We start from the raw sequence: 12,882 nt of genomic DNA, 5'->3' as shown, positions 1-12,882 counted from the left end.
GGTGTACATAAATAGTGCAAAGAAGCCACGTAGTAAGATCACACCCCCGAAAAAGTCTACCTGTCTCCCATGATTGGCTTTCTTCTAAACCAATAAATAATCGGAGGCTTACATGTGCAGTACATGACTTATTTCTCTTGTGCAGCCACGATCCAACCAAGATTTGACTGAGTCGTGGCTGACACCTTGACTCAGCGATAAGGTTAAGTGTCTCCCCTAGCCTTGTGGACTCTGTCTCGCTCTTTTGGTTGTTGTGTTTTTTTGGGACCCCATATTCTCCTTCTAGCGCACTGACTGAGCGTATCGCCAACAAAGCCCCCCGTGGCACAAGAGCTACTCTAATAGGGTTCGGGGGCTGGTTACCCTTGGCAGCTGATATTTCTCCTTGGCTTGGAGAGACCGGGGGTCCATGTGTTTGACTCTGCAGTGTCTCACATGGTGTGACTTTGACATTGCCGTGATCCGATCTTCCATCTACCAGGTCGACGGAGAGTGTGCAAGGTGGTACCGTTGAAACAAGCTCGAGGACAGGTTTTGAATGAGAGACCGTCCAGGGTTAGAAGACTACATCTACAGTACACTCCTAGGTTCCAGGCTTCCCTCAGCTGATCATTCCAAACTCGCCTAGGGCACCCGATCATTGGCTATCCCAATCCGAAATAAGCATAACAGAACCACGAATCACCACATGTCTCCCTTACGCGAAGTTATGCATCCGATGCGAACCTCTTTTTATTTCCGAAGCTCAGACCTCTTCTTTTTTGGGGGGGGATTTTATCTTACTCCGTACAGTATTCCGTACTTGTCTGAAGATCGCCTGAATCCACCTTAACGGGATCCCGCAAGTCTTACTAGAATAGGATAGTGCGGTGTCTTGTTATTGTCCCGACTTGAATATTCATAGTTATGAGACTCGCAGGATTTCCTACTGAGCGGTCATGATCGGTGCAACGTCTCATGTGAGGTACAGTCTATGTATCCCTCTGGTAATATGGTAATATCACTATCCTCGAGCTGTCAAGATGTAGAAACTTGACCCCGATACGAGATAGGCTCTATCCGATCATCCGAGCCCTCCTTTTTTACCTGGTGGATCTCGCTCCACAACTACTGCAACTACAATCACCTGAGGCCCTTGCGGGCTAAGCCGACGGTTTTGCCGACCGGTTCATGCTTCGGTTGTTTTATTATTCATCTTTCATCTCCACCATTCACGAATGCTCTAATACAATACACTCCGTACACTCCGTACAGATCCGCTGTAATCAAATCGAATTAAAGGTTGCCAAGAACGACTTTTGTGAAACGTCACACGAGCTTATCTCCACTCGCATATTTTAAGGTAGGAAAAAGTATTGTTTCATTGCAGATGGACCGTAGCCTTTCCAGGGTCCCATTTTAGTGCAATGCTGGTGCCTACAGAATGACAACATCCCCTCGGACTCTTGGCCCCAAGAGTCTCCGACTGCCGAGAATGGCCGTAAATGGTGCCTGGGCTTTTTGCCAAGCCTGATGGCGCCAATTTTAGGTGGCGCCCTTGACCCATGGCTGGTCCTGGTTGTCAGTGAAGCCTAAAATCCAGTTTTCCCCTTACGAACCATGGTGGCTTCACTACTTCGGTCACCCGTTTGACCTTTATTTCACCTCCTTTCGGGGAGTTGGGTCATCCCGAATACGAGTCTCGACGTCGACTCTATTTATACTTTGGGAATCAAGTGGCATTCCATCACCTTCGGTCCGGTTAAAATCAGTCCTGTGTACACATCGCATTGTGATACGTCAGGCTAGGGATGTACTGCATGACTCGTACAAGGCGGACAGTGCCCGAACTTCTGTTGCTTATGCTTAACCCTGGTAAGGTTGGGGCCCCTTGGCCTGCGGATCCTGGACTCCTTATTGGTCTTAGGAGAGTTTATTACAGTGTAGATGAAGGCTGTGTATGTAGGTGTGTGTGTGTGTGTGTGTGTGTGTGTGTGTGTGTGTGTGTGTGTGTGTGTGTGTGTGTGCTTCACTTTTCGCACACATTTATAAACAGTTATGCAGATGGACGACGGATTTTCTAGATCTCTCCAGGGTCGAAATTGCAGGCAGAAGATAGCATCAAGACACCAGCTATTATCTTCTAAGTGAAACCTCGGCACAATAAGCGACACCCGAAAGCCAAAAAAATCCAGTGCCAAACCCACTCGGCGCCCACGTTCTCTAACGGAGTACGCCGAATCTTGTTAAATCCGATCAATTCCCTCTATATTACCGTCGAGATTACAATAACCCTCTTATCTGTTCTTTCGGCCGCCGAGTGTCCACTCATTTGCATCATCAATCTGTAGTGGCCCCCTCGCCCCGGTTTTTTACATTCGCTCTATGGACGCCTCATCCCAGACTACAGTGCTTGGCCTTGCTTGGGGCCCGAGAGCTCCGGCGCATAATTCGGTTACTTTCACAGATAGGATCTGCTTTCCGGGTTTACTGTATGGAGTATTTCAACTGCGGTGCGATGACCTATACTACACACCTACTACTGTACTTGCATGCAAGTGAGTCCACCGCGTCCGGTCTAGAGCTACTACATCGTGAAACGATCGTCCCTGTTACTTGACACTTAGTCGGCAATCCTTTGTATTTTATTATTTTCCCCCCTGTTCAAAGTGACATTTCGCCCAGGCTACTGTATGCCTACTGTATATCCGTATCTTTTTTTTTCCGCCCCTCATTCCCCTTGTCCGTGCTGTGCAGCTAGTTTCGTATACGCCTGATCATCCTGGTACGATACCGTACTCCGTACTCAGCCTTGCGGTCATTCCTTCGATGATCCAGGAGATATAATTAACTTCGAACCGGGATTAAAGATGGAGAACACCGGACTCCAACTTTCCTCCTCCTCCCCCAAACCCTGTCAGCCTTAACCTAACCCTGAACCCATGCCCAATCTCTGAGTTTAATGTTTATTTGCATCGGGGCTTAATCGCCGACTCTCCGTGTCTAGTACGTAAAAGTCTAAACATTCCAAAACATAAGCTTAAACGAAAACGAGATTTCGGAAATCACAAATCCTCTTTTCACCCCTGTCGAGATTAATATGAACTTAGTCCTTCTGCGCATTGCATCCTGGGTGCTAGTGTCATTACCCTAGGCCTTCTATTCCCTGGCCTCGGACGATCACTAGAGGGACTAGAGTGGGATGGACATGGGGGCAAAATTGTAAATCAAGGCCGGGGGGCCGGGCGCTCCCGGTGAGAGTATGCAAGCTCTGTTTAGTGTTTGTGAACGGTGCATGTGTGTCCCACACATGCACCTTTACAGTATTGGACTTGTATTGCTGGCTAGTCGCAATGTGGCCCATTCGGCGCTGGTGGAGGCTCTAGCAGAGGCCTCGGTGGCGGCTTTGACTCCGTATATCGTATCACTTGGGGGCTTGGGGTCTATGGCTTTGTTTCTAGATTGGACTGGGGTGGAGAGTGTCTTGCTTTTATCTGTCTAGTCGATTGCGTGACTCGGCATTCTTGGGTTTCTGGTGTTGGGCTTAAATGGGTAAATGCATCGGCGTGGGCTTTATCTGAGCTTCTTTGGAGGCGTCCGATTCAATATATATAGATTTGTCAGTATCCGTTGCTCTCTGTCCACTCGGGGGTTCTGACTATTGATTTCTTTTTCGGATAGGCGCTCTTCCTAGCCATTTGACTCTGAGAGCAATAGTAATTTCAAGAAATTAAAATGGTACCTTACGAACGGGCCTGTGCCGGGCGTTCCGGTGCAAGCTGGCCTCTTCTTGGGGCCTGTTTCTGTGGCGTCTGGTGCAGGCCACAGAACCTGGGTTGGAAAGTATATTCGAATGACTGGTTATACTCAGCTGGTCAAAGGGTGGGTGTAGAGTACACTAGACCCGTCGGAATTTTCGTTAAACGATGCTATACTACAAGTGGCTTCATGCTGCGAGAGTGTCATATTATGGCTGCACTAGATCATAGAGCCAACCAATATCTTTCTCCTGTCGGGCTGAATTGCTCCCCGATCAATCTCCGTAATTCCGGTTTGGATGCATACTATATTACAGATCTATCATACAAGCTCTTCTATACATATCAGCAATCAGCGCGACCATGGTATCTCGGGAAAGAGACAATATCCCGCACACTAGAAACGCCACTCAAGAATCCCAAGAACCGATCGAACCCAAGTCCGTAACCGCCGTGAGGAGCAGAGCCCCAGCGTCGGAGGTCAGCATACCATTGAAGGTGACTCAGATCCTCGGTAGGAGCAAGATAAGGATACAGCGACTCAAGGGAGGCGGAATTCCCCGACTCGGGAAGCTCGCGAGCCTTAATCAAACCATGCTCACGCATATTTTGGATAAGCTCGGGCAAACGGTGTTCACGCAGGGAACCACCGGCAACCTCACTGACTTCAGGGAGAAGCAGATCGAAGCATGCCACTGTCTCACCGGGACTGTTGGATTCTTCGACAACCCGAGAAGGCGCCATATAGAACGGCTTGACGGACTTCGGGTAGTCTGTAACGAAGACTGGACGGCCCTGATAGAGCTCCTCAACAATGTATTTCTCGTGTTCGAGCTGAAGACCTCCATCCCATGTCGGGGGATGTTCAAACAAAGCTCCCTGCTCGGCAACAGCATGTTGCAACATTTCCACGGCTTGTGTGTATGTGACACGGTCCCATTTCGGGCCATCCATCAGGTCAGTCCATCGTTTTCGCAAAGCGTCCGTCTCAGCGTTCGTCTCCTCTCCTGGCTCGCCAGATCGCTTGGCCGATAAGATCTCCTGGCCCACTGTAGTATTATATAGGCGTCGCGTCAAATCGCGTAGCATGTGTTCTACCAGACCGGTAAGCGAGTCAAGATCGGACATGAAGTTGACTTCCGCTTCGAGCATGTAGAACTCGCTGAGGTGGCGCGGTGTATCACTCTTCTCAGCCCGGAATACCGGTGTCAATGTCCAGACATTACCTAGCTCCGCTGCATAGGCTTCCAAGTGCAATTGCGACGACACAGTCAGGTATTTAGGTGCTCGGAAGAACTGCTCGTTCTCGGCGCTGGGTGTAGTCGCTGCACCGCGCGGTGCCAACGTGAATGTCTCGCCGGCACCTTCACAGTCCGAGGATGTGATGATCGGAGGCTGGACTTGTGTAAAGCCGCCATTTGGATGGGAGTGGAAGACATTGCTAAGCTGGAACATGCACTCGGACCGGAATCGCGCGAGGAGAGAATTAAAGGGTGTTCGGATGCGAAGGTGGGGAATCTGACGCAGGAAATCGGTGCTGTGGTATTTCTTTTGGATTGGGAAGGTCTGCAATTGGAGATACCATGGTCAATTCATCTGTAGATCTTTTGAGTGATTGAAGATTGACTCACCTCTGGGTCTGATGCGCCGACAACCGTCACATCAGTTGCTTGAAGTTCATGACTCTGCTCCTTCCCTGATGGACAAGCTTTCCATATTCCTGATATTTCCACAGCTGCTCCAGTTGATAAACTAGACGACGTTCGATTAGCCTTGTTTGGTGACGGAATCGTAGCTCTCGCGTGAGGCCGAACATACTCTGCTGCTTGCGCAGGCTTTAGAATCGCCTGAATTGGCTCTACAGTAGAGCCATCGGAAATCTCCGCAAATGCAATGCGCTTCTGTTTTCGTACGCTGCGGATGAATCCGTTCACCTTGACTTCTTGGTCTTCGAAGCTGCAGGCCTCGCTCTTGCTAGCTTGTAGAATCTGAACGCATCGCGAAACAGAAGGACGAGTCAAGCTGTTGCTAAATCTGGCAACAGATGTAGCGAAGGAGCGTCGCCATATCTGCATTGCTGGGGAAGTTGAGGTTGGAGGGTTGGAGATTGCGGGCAAGGGAAAACTTATCGTCCGATTAGCATTCCGCGCTAAATTACTACAAACCCCTTATATACTTGCACTTTCTTTTCTTCATTTATGTCTGAACTATTGGATAAGAGAGCAAAGAGTTAAATTACTCACGCTAGAACTGTCACAGACTAAGTTTCAATATTAAATGTCAAGGTTCCAGCGACGCCGAGCACAAAAAAAAAAAGCGTGCCTGATACGTTTACAAACCGAAAGCATTTGGGAAACCATAACTCACTGCGAAGAGCGTCGTTCATAGGCACTTCTTTCCTCCTCAATCATATCGATCGCATCAAGGAGGCTGCCGTTGGCTGCAGCCGCATATACGACCATCCTGGATCGTCCACCCTCCTGTTCAGTTCCAAAACCCATATCGACGAGAGCGGACACACACTGTTCAATAGGATCTGAAACCTGATCCACACTAGAGGCCACTGTATCACGCGCTGTTTCCTCAACCGGGAAGCCACCAGGGACCTGTTGGCGAGAGAATGACCTTGTTCGCTCTCTTCTAGAGAGCCGCGCCCATGTATCTCTCTCTGCGGAACGAGCACTTGACTGGCGCTTCAACGAGGAGGCTGAAGGTTTATTACTGTCAGCTGCTGGGCGCATGACCGCCGTAGGATTAGAGTTGCCGTTTAAACTGCTGTGATCCAATGATCGTCCAGTATCAATCACTTGCAACTTGTTGCCGGTTACATCTCCGTTGCTGGCAGACCGAATCTCTTGAGTAAGATCTTCTGATTCATTGAACGTACCAGTAGTGGATGACACTGTTGGGCGCTCTTGCTGATTCGTCAGAAGAAGAGCATCCAATTGAGAAACAGGTGGGAAATGGAGCATTTCCATCTCTTTCTCCGGTTTCACAGGTGGGGATATGCCTTGACCACTTGAGAGACCACTAGGCTGTTCATTCTTGACCGGCTGGAGCGAAGGAAATCGTGCGCTGAACCCAGGGTCATCGCTTGGAGAGTCAAGCAACCCGGAGGAATCCTTCCTGGAAGAAAGATCCCGAGAAGAACCAGTATCAACATCAACTTGATGTTGGGAAAAACTGACGGACTTTCTGCGACGATTCGGCTTATTCACGTGTCTCACCCGAGTAGTGCGTACGCCTGATCCGCTGCCTGATCTATTGCGGGCCACACGCAACGACTCAGTATTCGAGTGGTGCATGCTCTCCAAGTTTATAGAGTGGCCGTCAATAAGAGCACCCTGTAATGCTTCCATGGCAGCAAATGCTGAGTGTGACCCCGGGAAATGCACAAAGCCAAATCCTGCGTGTTGTCCTGATGCACTATCCATCGGAAGGTCAACTTCGACGATAAAGCCCTTGGAAGCGAAGACGTCCTGTATCATCTTCTGAGTGACCTTGAACCCGACGTTTCCAATAAACAATGATTTGGTTTCCGACCCTTCTGGGTTTACAGGGTTGATTGGTACTGTTCCAGGGTGAATCGGCTCGCTGGAACTGAGCGGCGGGGGTACTTGTCCTGGGTGTATGGGCTCGTTGGGATGGGACGTCGGGTATACTTGTGTTGGGTACATCGGCTCATTGGAATTGAGCGACGAGAACGTAGGGGGCCATTGAGGCCAATTCGGGACAATCTGGTTCTGTTCCAGTGGTGACCCATAATAGGAACCACCAGGCACGCTAGATGAAGGTGGAAGATAATATGGAGAAAGGTTTTGATGAAGGTACTGCTGATATAGACTATGTTGCATGGTGGGATCCGTGGTCCCTGGAGGATAATAGTAGGCAGATGACGAAGGACATGAGCCCGGAGAAGCAATCGCAGGACTCTCAGCGACACCCGAAGGGTTCCAGTGACCTTTACTAGGAGCATGCGGTTTGTCGGTCATTGATGAGGACTGATGGACGTCTGGGACCTGAGAAAAAGTAGGCGATGAGGAGGCAGGCTTATTTTCTGCAGAATTGGCATTGACATCAGATGTTCCAGGCACACCAGAGCTCGGTGCTTCATGTGTAGAAGGGGTAGCTGGCCCAGCTCGACCAAACTCGGTCTCAAACGCGGCGAACAGCGTTCTTCCTGCCTCGTTCAGTTCCGAGGCCATCATGCGCAACCCGTCGGCGGCATTCTCTGCAACAGGTCTCCCTCTCTGGAACGCATCTTCCGCAAATTGTCTTCCACTATCAGGGATATTACTGAAGGCGGCTCTCACTTGTGCCTCAAGGGTGTTGAGCAGTGTGCGCAATGATGCTTCCACATTTGCAGGGAGGGATCTCTGTGCAGTCTCAAACTGTCTTTGCGCATTATGTAGTTGACGCTGCACTTCTGGTAGTCTTGCCCTCCATTCAGATTGAACCATAGTGGCTCCATTAATCAGTTGGTCCAGTACCTGAGCTGCTAGGACCTCGACGGGATGAGTTGAGCGTTCCGAAGATGTGCCAGATGATGGCTCAGCAGGCTGCGATTCTGGTCGGGGTCTTTTGGTACCCGATGGCTCAGCGGCGTGGAGGATGCCTGCTAGCTCAGTCTCAAAGGCTTCCATCAGAGACCGGGATTCTCTTTCAGACGTCGGGGGAAGTTCTGAACTAGTAGCGGCAAGAACTTCGTCTTCATGAACAACAGTCTGAGATGCAACCAGCACATCACTCTTCACATCACCCAAAGAGCCTTGTTCTTCTGCCTCACACTCGTATCGCCTCCAGAGCTCTGTGACAGAGTTCGATCGACGAATATCAAATATGTGCATCGGAGGGGCGTCATGAGATAATTGTAAGGAATCGAGCCGCGCGCCGATCTCTGGGGACTCTTCAAGGCGTTGAGACAGCTCGAGAGCCGATCCGACCTACACAAATGATTAGGTTTGATGTCGCCCGAATTTCGGCCTTGTATAGTGGACTTACGGTAATAGTTTCATCACCTTCATCTTCATCATCTTCTTCGGTGTAGGTCAGCCTGGCGCGTGGATGAGTAGTCGCCAAATCATCATAATCGGTAGAGGAGATCTGGACGACTCCGAAAGAATGAGAGTCTGCAAGCTCCTGCTCAGACTCCCTAAGATTTCGGATCTGAAAAGGCTTCAACATGGTGGACGTGAATCCCAAATATCAGGGACCGGTGGGAAGAGATGTTACGGATCAAGAGAAGTAAAAATTAGTGAAGATGGAGATGGAGCTGATAACAGGATATGGAATTATGATGCCTCCAGGGCTATTTGGGAAACGTCGGTTATTGGTTATGAAAGAGAAAATTCAGGCTGGCGAGTTGTTGCCTGTGGCAAAAGTGATCATTTTCCAAGTTTCCTGGAAGATCCCCGATACGAAGACGAAGGGGAGAAATCAAAACGAAGTGGTCTCAGGCAACAGGATAAGCGTCACATGAAGCTCTCCCCGCCCAAGTCACCTGACCAGCCTGGGTTTTCGCGTTCGCCTGGAATTTGAGGCCTCCATTCACGCGATTTCCGTCGAGACGACAATGGTTTAATGTCATTCAACTCGTATATGTGGTCCTGATGTCGGTGCAACTGGCCTTTTTCTTTCTTTCCAAGTCCTCGACTGGCTGACAACTCTCGTTTCCCGCGAAAACACCAATGGCCGGACTATTGCAGACGGTATACTGCATAAGAGCTCTCGATACATACAGTAGTCATTCGACAGACGTACCACAGCGTCGTGTGCCATTCAGTACATCAACGCTATAAATGGCGACACCAAAGTCTGCGCGACTGCAGACCCCAGCGGATCGCAACCTCAGAAACGTCGTACTAGGAGACCTCCTATTCGAACCCTGGAATCAATCAATCTACCCTGAAGATCTTGTCACCAAAGATACCGATCGACTCTATGTCTGCCGGTGGTGTTTCCGATACTCATGCGAGGAGGATGTCTTCACCGACCACAAACGCGCCTGTGAGCATCGCACAACGCCCCCGGGCACCAAAGTCTACGACCACGGCGGATACGCAGTGTGGGAAGTCGATGGAGAACACCATAAACTCTTCGGCCAAAACCTTTCCCTTTTCGCAAAACTATTCCTTGATCACAAGACGGTGTTTTTTGATGTCGCAACCTTCCTTTACTACATCCTCACATACACCGACCCTGATGAGCCCGGCAGCTACTATGTGCTCGGCTTCTTCTCAAAGGAGAAATTGTCATGGGATGCGAACAACCTTGCTTGCATCTTGATTTTCCCACCATACCAACACAAACAACTCGGAAAGCTGTTGATGGGGGTCAGCTATAAGCTCAGCGGTTGGGATTCGACCGGTGGATATATCGGTGGGCCGGAAAAGCCACTGAGCGAGTTGGGTCACAAGAGCTATTCCCGCTTCTGGGCCGAACGGATTGCCAGGTATTTGCTCCGCGGCAAATCTGGCGACAATCCCCGTGAACCCATTGACCAGAAACCCAATTCTACTCCGAAGGGGTCCCGCAAGAGGCCTGCCCGCGAGACCATGACAGTCGAGGAGCTTGGTCTGGGCACTGGTATGCTGACGGAAGATGTGATCACTGCACTCAAAAGCATGGGGCTGTTTGAACCCCACGCAACCCCGAAAAAGCGTAAGAGCAACCGCACAGCCACAGGGGAGGAACCTCCCCCGGGTCAGACGGTAACCATATCCAAATCTGATGTATGGGAGTGGGCTCAATCACATCATCTGTCTCTAGATGATCCCGTTAGCGAAAAAGGATTTGAGGGACTATGGCCTCCCGTGGTCGTTTCTTCCGAGAGCGACGACGGCGTTCTATCGCAGGATTAATTTAGCGAAAAAGTTTGGGGTTCGCAAATGTACGATAGTGTTTACTATATTTCTTAATGACGATAATGATAAGCAACATGAAGTTTGTGCATTTTTGAATAGATCAGCTCCTCCTCCCGATTATGGGAGAACGGAGTCTATAACCTTTTTATTCTTTACATGAACCGCCTTACTTCGTAATTGAGAAAGTGCATTACTCTTCCATACCACCGGGGCCACCCGGTTTACTCATTTGCCGAGCCTTGAGGAGCTCATCGCAAAGGAGAAGGTTGGATGCAATGCCCGTGCTGGAAGCGATGCAGTTGCGAAGAACACGGAAGGAGTCGAAAACACCCTCCTGGATAGGGTCCATAGGCTCACCAGTGACCAGATCCAGACCGGCGACGTTGCCATCAGTGGCCTCATCCCAGAGAGAAGCAAGTGAATCCTGGATATCATGACCTGAGTTGGCCGCCAGGGTCTTAGGGATGATCAGAAGAGCATCAGCGAAGGCACCAACACCCCACTTGGCCTTACCCTTCACAGACTTGTTGAACTCTGCTGACTTCAAGTGCTGAGCACATGCAACTTGGAATGATCCTGCTCCAGGAATGACGCAGCCATCAACAATAGTGTTGTAGACAGAGCGGAGACCGTCACGGACAGCATCCTTGACCTGAGTGATAGTGTGGCCATTGGGACCCTTGATGAGGATAGTCACGGACTTGGGGTCCTTGACCTCCTCCACGAAAGTGAACTTCTCCTCACCAAGCTGGTGCTCGTAAACGAGACCGGCCCAGCCAAGAACATCGGGGGTAAGATCCTCAACACTGTTCTGGGCAGTACCGCCGCAAACCAGCTGCAGACGCTCCATGTTTCTGCGCTTGGCTCTTCGAAGAGCGAAGATGCCGTTCTTGACGAGAACATCCAGACTCAAAGGATCGATACCCTTCTGGTTGATGATAACGAATCCCTTCTTAGGGTCGTTTCCACAAACCTCCTTCTTAAGCTCCACAATCTTCTGCAACTTGGCATCGACGAACTTGCGTTCGCTCTCAACCAGCTTATCTCTCTGCTCGGCGTTAGAGTAGTAGAATCCAGAGTTAATCTCGGACTTCTCGTACTCCAAGCTGACGTTCAATGTCAGAATGAATGCGTTCTCCACCCGCTTAGGCATGTCGGGGTGTCTGGCACCGTGATCCAAGGCAAGACCGCGGATGAGCTGAGTATCGGATGAGGAGCGATGTTGCATTGTCATAATCTCAACCATGTGCAAATCGGGCTTCTCAGGGGCTCTGTGGATGGCAAGGACGGCATCGACGATGTCGGGGGTGAGCTTCTCGGCGAGAGCACCGCTCAGCTTTGTGGAGAGGGAGGTACGGGCGACAGAAAGCAGCAACTCGCGGTCAATGGCACGCTCGAGCTTGAACTTCTCGAGGAACTAAATGCCTAATTGTTAAATGCGTCTCAGACCATTATTCATGCACCACATACCTTCAAAGCCTCGTTCTTTGCAATTTCGTATCCATCGGTAATAACGCGGGGGTGCAAACCCTCGCCGATGTGTCGGTCTGCCTGCTTCAGGAGCTCTCCTACCAGCATCACAACCGATGTTGTTCCATCACCGGTGATATCGTCTTGGGCTGTTGCAGCGCGGGCAATCATGACCTTTTCATTCCATCAGTATAAACAGGGAGATCTTCGAGGCAGGTTCGTCTTACGGCTGTAGGGTTTTGGATTTGCTGTCGAATGTTAGCTCATGAGCTCCAAGCATAAGGATTCTCAGGGCAGGACGAACCATCTCACGCAACAAAACATTTCCATCCTTAGTCAGTTTAATCTGTTATAGCGCATCAGAATCTTGTGGGAATTGATCGAGAAGGGAAAGCGGATTGCGTACTGCGCCGGCACCATCAACCAGCCTAAGTTTTATTAGCTTCATTGCCTTTGTATGTGGGGTGCATTTATCGAGGACTCACATCTTCAGAGTCCCGGAAGGACCCAGGTTAGACTTCAGCACATCTTGAAGACCTTCACCAGCGGAGATGTTCACTTTCAAGGCCTCTCCTCTCCGCTGCATGAAATGTTAGTGTGCGGGCACATTGAGGGGCCTATCTGGGAGATATTTTTCCATACCCTCGACTCCGCCTTGGGGTTAAGTAGCTGAGTTGCAGACATCTCCCAGGAAATGAATGACAGGGAAACACGTCCAAAGACCAGAAATTAATAAATTAATGGATGGTAGAGGAGCTTGTTGGATGAGGGTGAGGCCCGCGTTAGGCCCGGCGAATGCGGTGAAGGCAGTT

General features: G+C 50.1%; 4 protein-coding genes across 4 annotated transcripts; 1 reads left to right on the top strand and 3 right to left on the bottom strand.

Annotated features, from left to right (window-relative positions):
* Positions 1-4,082: 4,082 nt before the first annotated feature.
* Positions 4,083-5,812, bottom strand: N7511_010588 (asparagine--tRNA ligase SLM5; the record flags this gene model as incomplete). Its single annotated transcript, XM_057132965.1, has 2 exons — positions 4,083-5,303; positions 5,369-5,812. The coding sequence occupies 2 exons, from the start codon at positions 5,810-5,812 to the stop codon at positions 4,083-4,085; spliced, it is 1,665 nt and encodes a 554-aa protein (XP_056980953.1).
* Positions 5,813-6,100: 288 nt separating this feature from the next.
* Positions 6,101-8,921, bottom strand: N7511_010587 (RNA recognition motif domain-containing protein; the record flags this gene model as incomplete). Its single annotated transcript, XM_057132964.1, has 2 exons — positions 6,101-8,680; positions 8,739-8,921. The coding sequence occupies 2 exons, from the start codon at positions 8,919-8,921 to the stop codon at positions 6,101-6,103; spliced, it is 2,763 nt and encodes a 920-aa protein (XP_056980952.1).
* Positions 8,922-9,535: 614 nt separating this feature from the next.
* On the top strand, positions 9,536-10,597 carry N7511_010586 (putative histone acetyltransferase (MysT1); the record flags this gene model as incomplete). The annotated part of the gene is made up of 1 exon (XM_057132963.1): positions 9,536-10,597. The coding sequence occupies one exon, from the start codon at positions 9,536-9,538 to the stop codon at positions 10,595-10,597; it is 1,062 nt and encodes a 353-aa protein (XP_056980951.1).
* Positions 10,598-10,790: 193 nt separating this feature from the next.
* N7511_010585 (chaperonin-containing T-complex subunit CCT6) lies at positions 10,791-12,843 on the bottom strand (the record flags this gene model as incomplete). Its single annotated transcript, XM_057132962.1, has 7 exons — positions 12,713-12,843; positions 12,556-12,650; positions 12,477-12,498; positions 12,375-12,416; positions 12,298-12,318; positions 12,071-12,244; positions 10,791-12,017 (listed from the first exon to the last, which is right to left on the bottom strand). The coding sequence occupies exons 1-7, from the start codon at positions 12,752-12,754 to the stop codon at positions 10,791-10,793; spliced, it is 1,623 nt and encodes a 540-aa protein (XP_056980950.1). The 5' UTR covers positions 12,755-12,843.
* Between the last annotated feature and the right edge of the window lie 39 nt (positions 12,844-12,882).

Source organism: Penicillium nucicola (assembly GCF_028828085.1).
Source record: "Penicillium nucicola strain IBT 29836 chromosome Unknown utg000010l, whole genome shotgun sequence".
NCBI lineage: Eukaryota > Fungi > Ascomycota > Eurotiomycetes > Eurotiales > Aspergillaceae > Penicillium > Penicillium nucicola.
This window is presented reverse-complemented; position numbering and strand designations above follow the sequence as displayed.